General features: G+C 34.9%; 1 protein-coding gene across 1 annotated transcript; it reads right to left on the minus strand.

Moving 5' to 3' along the window:
• Window positions 1–302: 302 nt before the first annotated feature.
• On the minus strand, window positions 303–8,843 carry LOC114327167 (uncharacterized). The gene is made up of 3 exons (XM_050650829.1): window positions 8,693–8,843; window positions 6,715–6,846; window positions 303–503 (listed from the first exon to the last, which is right to left on the minus strand). The coding sequence occupies exons 1-3, from the start codon at window positions 8,798–8,800 to the stop codon at window positions 423–425; spliced, it is 321 nt and encodes a 106-aa protein (XP_050506786.1). The 5' UTR covers window positions 8,801–8,843; the 3' UTR covers window positions 303–422.
• Window positions 8,844–9,575: the final 732 nt, after the last annotated feature.

A 9,575-nucleotide genomic window follows, 5' to 3' on the forward strand; every position in this document is an offset into this window, starting at 1 on the left:
GAGATGCGTTGATGGAATATTTTCCTAAGCGTCGCCCGATTGGTATTTTCACATCTGGATAAACAGTTTACTTGAATCGTTATCGACATTCAAAATTTGTTATTTCAATATTTAGACTACTTTCTCTCTCATACACCGACTATAATACTGCGCATAGACGTCATCCCCCACCAGCACCTTTAGAATTTGTGCACTGTAGTTTATCAAGTGATACATATTACTTGAACTGAAATAATCTAGCTAACATTCAAAATATTAATATTCAATATTTTCATGTACGAGTAAATGCAAATATGTATGAAGAAGTTTTCATAGTTTATTTACTAACAAAACATTTTGGATTAATACAAAGTACTATGTGAATTGATATATCGTAAATAAAAGTACTATTTCTAGATGTTTGTTATTGGTGTATAGCCAGGTTATGGGCGAGATCTGTTGTATCGTTGAATAAAACATCCTTTAAACGAATTGAGTCTTACATCTACCTCTCCTTCCTCCAACTAAAACACATAGAAGTCGATAATAAATAGTAAGTATACAAAATCAATAAGATGTATCTATTATCTAAATTGTTTTTTAATTGATGGCGTAAAACACAACACACTCATAAAAAAAACAGAACTAAGCCATTTTTTATATAAAATATACAAAAAATAAAAGTATAAAAAGTGATGAAATGGGTTGTAGTCTAGGCGCCAGAGGGGTCACCGTGTCCTTTTCAATTCTGATGGACAAACTCAACGGTTTCTTATGAATTTTTTGCTGCTGATTACGAATTTCGAGGGTGGATTTCGATCCGAGTGGTCAAAAAATTGTTATAAACAATTTAATTGTTTATAAATTGTTTATAAGGCTCTGGCTCATAAACTAAAAGAGATAAAAAATAATGTTTCAAATGAAATTTGTTCACTAATAAAAAACGAAGAAAATAACGTTTACTAAACTTAAATCTAACAGTTAGAACTCAAGATATTGTAAAATTAGTGCACAATGCAAATTGTAAATTGCAAAATAAGTATTTTTTGAAGCTTTATCGATCGTAACTCAGCTTCTACGCATGTAAATGAGCCCTAGAGGGTCTCATTTGAAAGCTTTATTAATAGGCTTCCAAACAAAGTTTATTAAATTACTTTATCTTCATTTATTTTAAAGTTATACCCGTTTGAAGTTATAATTTTCTTAAAAAAAGTGTACATCAATTTGTATATAAGGGTTTCAAGCAAATTTTTGCTGTAAACATTTATACTTTAATTAACAATAATGATAGAAAAACTCAAAGGGAACATTTTGATCTTTTTAAAATGTTTGTAAGTTTATTTTTGGTCAAGATATCGATATTTTCATGGCGCGCTATGAGGCGCAAAAGCGGCTCACAGTCAAGTATGTAAGTACCTATGTCGGCTTCTACGCATGCAAATGAGCCAATATGTGATATCCATATAAAAATGAATCGAGTTCTTTTACAGCATCATCATTGCATATAAGACGAGCATTTATGTTGTGGCGGCATGCACACAATTGACGTGCCTTGATGATGTTGCAAAAGAACTAGATCCACTTTATATGGATATCATCTAGATACTTAGACTCTGAAGCCCCAGAAAGTTTTAGTTTTACTGCCCACAAGAACATACTTAGTACCACCATGTAACTGTAAAAATTGCTCTAAGAACTTATGCAGATGTAAAAAAGCTGAGATTCTCTGTATATCTCGATGCAGATGCATGAAAGATAAAATTTTATTAGGATCTTCAAAAATGAAAAATGAAGATAACGTATATAATATACATAGAAATTATAATTTGCATTGAGAAGTTAGGGCTTGTCCATATGTGGGCGGTTTGCCAACGTCGACTGCGCGGTTTACCTGTTTCCCCCCTGTTTTTCTTGGTATTAGGGTGAAACTTCAATGGCGGCATTAGGGTGAGATCAAGTAAAACAGGTAAACCGCGCAGTCGACGTTGGCAAACCGCCCACATATAAACAAGCCCTTTGCTCGTGAACCTTTACGCGGTGAGTCCATCTCGCGCCTCAGAGCGCGCTATTAAAATATAGATATCTTGGCCAAAAATAAGCATACGAACATTTTATTAAGCTCAAAATGTTCCTTTTGAGTTCTTCTATCATTATTTTTAATTAAAGTATAAATGTTTATAGCTCAAATTTGCTTGAAACCCTTATAAACAAATTAATTTACAATTTTTTAAAAGAAAATTTTAACTTTAAACGAATATAACTTTAAAACAAATGAAGACAAAACAATTTAACAAACTTTGTTTAGAAGCATATTCATTAAGCTTTAAAATGAGACCTTCTAAGGCTCATTTTCATACGTAGAAGCCGAGTTATGATCGATAAACCTTCCAAAAATACTTATTTTGTAATTTGCATTGTGCACTAATTTTACAATATCTTGAGTTCTAATTGGTAGATTTAACTTTAGTAAACGTTTTTTCTTCGTTTTTTATTAACGAACAAATTTTATTTGAAACATTCTTTTTTATCTCTTTTAGTTTATGAGCCAGAGCCTTATAAAAAATTTATAAACAATTAAATTGTTTATAACAATTTTTTGACCACTTGGATCGAAATCCACCCTCGAAATTCGTAATCAGCAGCCAAAAATCCATAAGAAACCGTTGAGTTTGTCCATCAGAATTGATAAGGACACGGTGACCTCTATTTGGCGCCTAGACTATTGCATGTGTAAGAACATTTTAAATGGGTTAAAGAAATAAAATCCAGACTTGCAATCTGTTTTATTGAGTCAAAAGCTCCTTTTTGGGTCAATAAAACAGATTGTGAGTAAATCTGAATTTTATTTCTTCAACCCGTATAAAAAACTTCTGTTTTTTTTTTGTTTGAAAAACATTGTTTGCATTTAAGAGACGAGGTGGAACGGATAAAGTGCGAAAGAACTGGGCAAAAACTACACATTGTGGTATGTAGGGAAATGTAACAAAAAAACGAAGAATTCAACAGTTGTCCGGAGTTTTTTGGTTCCATCCTTGGAAGATTCGGATGGCAGGGTTAAATCGTCAGCGTAACCCAAAACTGAGATCTTCCTGTCATTTGCAATTGGTAGGTCAAGCCTGCCTTCATCAAGCTTGCACATTAGCTCGTCGACAACCATATTGAATAGGTATGGCGGCAAGGGATCTCCCTGTTTGACACCTCTACATATTTAGATTTTCTTAGTCGACCTACTTCCGGCTGTGACACTCGTACGGCAGCGGTTCAGACGAAGCAATACATGGCGGATGGGATACCAAAAAGAATTCGAATACATATATCAAATATAGTGTAAGGAAGCTTCTTAGAGAAAAATTGGGTTAGAAAGAAAATTAAAGATTTCAGAAGAGAAGTAGCAAAACTACAATCCCAATTATTTATAAAATCAAACGTAGTGACATCTTAACAATTGCAACGGAGTAGGCAATATAAAAGATACAGTATGCGGCAAAATAAACAGTACTGAAATGAACATTGAAATGTTTATGATTATATGTAGTAGGTATACATTATATAGCGTAGAAAACATTATTCACGACGATGTTCCCGATAAAACGGATGTTAAAGTTGCCATATGGAGTGAATACATAAGAGAATTGTTTGAGGACAACAGAAATATCATTGTTCAGGTAAATGGTGAAACGGGACCTGAAATCCTAAAATGTGAAGTAGAAATGGCACTTAGAAATTCCAAAACTGGAAAGGCAAATGGACCCGATGAGGTTTCTACTGAATTACTAAAGCTCTTGAATGATGAATCAATAGGTATAATATTGCACTTATTTAACACAGTATACAATACTGATATTATACCTCAAGAGTGGCTGTTGTCTACATTCGTTACATAGCCAAAGAAATCCAATGCGAAAGAATGTTCAGAACATCGAACAATATCTTCAATGGGCCATTTACTAAAGCTATTTCTAAAAATCATCCACAACCGAGTTTATCAAAAGTTGGAGTCAGATATTTGTAACACACAGATGGGGTTCAGAAAAGGACTAGGTACTCGAGAAGCTCTCTTCGGTTTGAATGTTCTTACACAAAGATGCCTAGACGTTAATCAAGAAGTACATGCATGTTTTATCGATTTTGAAAAAGCGTTTGACAGAGTACGCCACGATAGGCTAAGAGACATTCTTGAAAGAAAAGACATAGATAATAAAGATCTGCGATTCTCAACTTATATTGGAATCAGTAAGCTAACATCAAAATATAAAATGAGATATCAAAAGAAATAGAAATACGTAGAGGAGTACGACAGGGATACACTTTGTCACCACTGCTATTTAATGTATATAGTGAAAGCATCTGCCAGGAAGCCCTTTTGCAAGCAAATGAAGGAATCGTAACCAATGGAGAGGTTGTAAATAATATTCTATACGCGGACGACAATGTACTAGTTGCAAGAACAGTAGAAGAATTAATACGATTACTTACAAACATAAATATTGCTTGCAACAATTATGGCATAAACATTAATATCAAAAAAACCAAGTACCTACATGGTCTTCAGTAAAATCATGACACAACCAGCGCATATTAGTATAAACGGCATTAAAATTGAAAAAGTATCAAGTTACAAATACTTGGGAACATTAATAAACAAAACTAGACACCAAAACAATGAAATAAAAAGACGTATCGAAATTGCCAGGGCCACCTTCATAAAGATGAGAGAAAATTCTTCTGCAACAGAGATATAAGCATCCCTCTACGATTAAGAATGCTAAGAGGTTACGTATTTAACACGCTATTATACGGTGTAGAGGCCTGGACTCTCAATCAGAACAACATAAAAAATATTGAAAGTTTCGAGATGTGGTGCTACCGTCGAATGCTGAAGATAAGTTGGGTTGAAAGAATCACAAACCTTGAAGTAATACACAGGATAGGAAAAGACCCAGAGATTTTGTTAACGATAAAACGAAGAAAACTCGAATATTTGGGTCACCTGATGAGAGGTCACAAATACGCATTACTTCAAAATATAATGCAAGGGAAACTAGAAGGAAAACGGAATCCAGGCCGTAGAAAAATGTCATGGTTGCGGAATTTGAGAGAGTGGTTTTACTGCACCACTAATGAACTTTTTAGGTCAGCTGTAAACAAGGTCAGGGTAGCCTTGATGATTTCCAATCTCCGATAGGAGAGGCACAAGAAGAAGAAGAAAGTTGCCATCTGGCATGAAAATTCTTTAATTCTAGTCCGCAATTCCGGAATGTCAGACGGTGGATCGGTCTACCTACTTCACCATTCCCCAGATATACGCATCAGGTGGCGTTAGGTCTGGTGAGCAGCGATCTCCCAAAATTATCTCACAATATTCGAAGAGAGTCCCTGGCCGTGTCACAGGTTGCCCCGTCCTGCTGAAACCATTGTTGATTTTAAGCTTGGACCGTTTTTCGCGACCTTTTCCGTATTATCGAAAATAGTACTCCGCGATAAAAAATTTTTCTGCAAAACTGAGAACCATCCTGAAGCATGTAACATTAACACGATATTCATATAGGTACAAACGTTATACCGACGACGTGCGGAAACCATTCAGTACGTTTAAGCCCATGACACATACATTTTTGAGGCATACGCATGTCAGTACTGTTTATTTTGCCGCATCTTCTTCTTAAGGTGCTGAGACCGCTTGTCGATCGTTGGCTCTCATGTTGCGCAGCATATTAACAATCATTGTCTTATTTACAGCCGCACGAAATAGTTCAGTGCTAGTTTTCCCAAACCATTGGCGTAGGTTTTTAAGCCAAGAAGTTGTACGGCGGCCCACACTTCTTTTTCCCATTATTTTACCTTGCATGACAAGGTGAAGTATGTCATATTTTTCTGGGTGACGCATTATATGACCAAAGTATTCCAATTTGCGCCTTTTAACCGTGTTCACTACTTCGCAACTTTTATTCAAACGTTGCAAAACCCTTTCGTTTGTGACTCTTTCTACCCAACTGATCTTCAGAATACGGCGGTAGACCCACATTTCAAATGCTTCTAGGTTTTTTAAAAGCGATACTGGGGGAAACCCTGCTGTTTTCCACGCCGAATCTTGGATTCCGAGTCCCATGATTAGTAAATATATTTACATTATTAACATCTGTCATCATGAGTTACTAGGGAAGTTATAATCAGGTAGTTTCCCGTTGCATTCCTGATTCCACTGCCGTTGACTGAATTTTCAGCTCATCCGCCTTCGGGGCCGATTTCTCAACCCCAGGACAATAGAGTGCCCTTCCGTACCTCCTGGTAACGGTTGATTGCTTATACCGGCGCACATTCGGTTTTTATTTAGGTTTAGGTTAAATCATTATTTGATTGTCGCCTGCGACTTTATGGCACCGCACCTGTTAGGAATTGTATTCCTTAGCCGCGAGCCACTAATGACACAGCTGTTGTCCTGTGTCATGTCCTCAGTTGATCCGCCGGTACTTATTGGTACTTACTGTCCTGTATATCTACAGGAACGTTCCCTATCAGCCATTGGGACGCGCCGTGTTGGGGTTAAGGACTTCCCCATCCAGGTCTGTCTTTCACAAAGTACTGAAAAACCCCTACCCAATTCAGAGCTCTTCCTCCATGCAAACTAGACCTAGCACGGATTTTGCCGCATACCGTACCATAAATCTGAAGTACAGAGAGTATAAAAAGTTGAACGAATTGTTTTAAAATAGTATCGATATTTTCGATACTTACCAAATCTGCATGATACAATTCTTTATAACATGATGGTGATATACATTGCCGAATACAAAGTATTTTAGAAACTCCAATTCTTCCATGACAACCTCGTTGACAAGCCGCTTCTACTTCTCTAAACATTACTTCCTGAAAATAAATATTATTCTGTTAATAATTAATGTCCTATTTTGTAATCAATTTATTAATATTGTAGGCCTGGATCCCGCGTACCAAAAAAAGTTTATTAATATCAAGCTGAAAATTTTTTAATAGCTTAACGGTGTCTTCTCAGACAAACTTTTATGTACGGGAACACTGGAACAGAGAAAGTTTTAATTGTGGAACGGGTTTCGAACTTCAGACTACAAAAACGTCCCATAGTCCCATTAATACCAGGCAGAACTTCCAATCAATTTGTTACCCTTTCATTAAACTCTCATGCAAAAATTAGACTGCTATATAGGGTGAGGCAGATAACTGGCCTATTAGAAATATCTCGAGAACTAAATGCAAGAGGATTATGAAAATTGGAATAAAGGGATTTTGAAGGATGATCTATTAAATGAAAATATTTTTATTGCTTTGCAACTTCCGGTTATACCGGAAGTTGCTTATAACTTCGTTTTTTTAAATGGGACACCCTGTATATTTTTACATTTTTTTATTCTCTTCGATGTCTTCGTTCTTAAAATATGAGGTTTTGTAATATTATACAGGGTATTTTAAAAGATAATTACGTTTTTTTATTAATTTCGTAGCAATATTCACACCCTGTAGAATTGTAATAGTTTGACATCTAAAACTCTACTTACGTTCAAATGATTTTTAATATATTCTACTATTGTTAAGAATCATTAGTATAGCTACATTTTTAATTCTAGTATACAGGGTTGGTCGAAACTCGGAATGAGTATTTTCTGAGTTTTCTTAAATCTAACACCCTGTATTTTTGTATTGTAGTGAAATGATATTTTATATCAAGGTTTGAAAATACCGATTTTATTTTATATCTTAATGCTTTTTGACAAGCATTGACTTTTTGAAATTTTTTGACATTGACATATTTATCAAATTCGTACGACACTGCAATTTTACAGTATTACAATATAAAAATTAAGATGTAATATAAACTATTCAGTGATCGTAACTGTACATATAAAAAATTCCCAACAAATATTTGACATTGACTAAAATTGTATAATTTATTACATAGTTTTTTTTAATAAGTTATTCATTTATTCAATTAATTATTGCCAATGTGCTAAATAAACACGCCAATCATATTGACACAGGCACAGGAAAGCATCATATAGAGCGACGAGCGGCGGCTTAAAAGTCGAGTGAACACGCATAATTATTAAAACACAACGGGCTACATTGAAATAAGCCCCGATTAGCCCGATTACTCCTTAGCATCTTGAAATAGAAAGTTTAAATTTAGGCCCTTGACAGCCTCAAAAATAATAATTTACATATTAGTTTTTCAAGCCTCGAAAAGGCGTATTTTCGCATTTTTCAGATTTTAAATCGCTTATAACTCGAAAACTATCAACTTTTAAGAAAAATTACAACAGGAATTTTTCATTTAAAATGACATAAAAATCTAAAAAAATACTTTCCGGAGCAAAAAAAGGTGATCTTTTGAATTTGTTTAAAAACATTGTTTAAACAATTTCTACCCAAAAATTTCGCCCGGCATCCTTCAGATTTGTTTAAAGGGTACATTTTTGAACAGGAATCCGCAAAAAACCGAATCAGAAAATTTTTTCATGCGGGATCAGCCTCATAACATGGACTAACTACAATATTCTAGATTCTAAACATATTGCTCGGAAAATCAGGAAAACTTCAATATACCAATGTCGACAATGTTGATTTTGGAGATTACATGAAGCGGCTGCATAATGAGTACATAGCTACTTGTTTATGCATGTAACCTATAAACCGGCCGGACAAAATTCACAATAATTTCTAGATATTTGAGGCTACTTACGTTTTTATTTGTTTCCTTGTATTGGAATTCCGGAAAAGTGTACGTTACTTTTGCTTCATTTCGGTAGAAAATAGCAAAGAAAATTAATAGAAAATTAAAAGCTTTCATCTGATCTACGTATGTATACAAAACAGGAACTTGCGCACATTAGGGGATCGATATGGAATGCTTAACATGCGGTAAAATCCTAACCTAGTGTAAACACTGATGGAATCATTGTTTTGGAAATATTTACCTATGTAATATACAACAATAGATACAATACAGTTTTTTTAACAAAGAGATAGGTATATTCATTACGAAGCATAGTAGTAATTGAAATTTGAAGAATAATAGATATAGTCATTGATTATAAATAATATAGTCCAGGCTGTATCGTCGCCCCCGTAAAGGCGCGTTTATACGTATCCAATAACTGGCGCCAGTCGCACTGACACGACAGTGCTGGCATGGTAGTGGCATCATGTAAACACTTTTTTGTGCCAGTCCAGCGCTGTCTGCCAGCGCTGTCTCGAATAGGGTGGTCTATTTTTCATGCCCCTAGCATTCCAGTGAGACTGGCGCCAGTTACTGGATACGTGTAAACGTTACTTTAGGTAAATTACTCCGATTCGAATTTTTTGCACAAACTTACTCAAAAAGAGGTCCTTATACAAATCCACAGGGTGCCAGGCGGTACCGTGGTCGAAAGACAATTTTTTTTAAACAGATTTACAAAAACAATTTTTTCACTTCCAACAATTTTTTCTAGATCATTTGGGTCATTCTGAGCAAAAAAGGTCTCCTGTGATTTTTCTCTAAAATTGATTTTTGTCGAGTTATACGCGATTTAAAATTTGAAAAACGCGAAAATGGCCGTTTTCAAGGCTTAATACCTCGGTTA

This window comes from Diabrotica virgifera, chromosome 5 (assembly GCF_917563875.1).
Source record: "Diabrotica virgifera virgifera chromosome 5, PGI_DIABVI_V3a".
In the NCBI taxonomy this organism is placed as follows: domain Eukaryota; kingdom Metazoa; phylum Arthropoda; class Insecta; order Coleoptera; family Chrysomelidae; genus Diabrotica; species Diabrotica virgifera.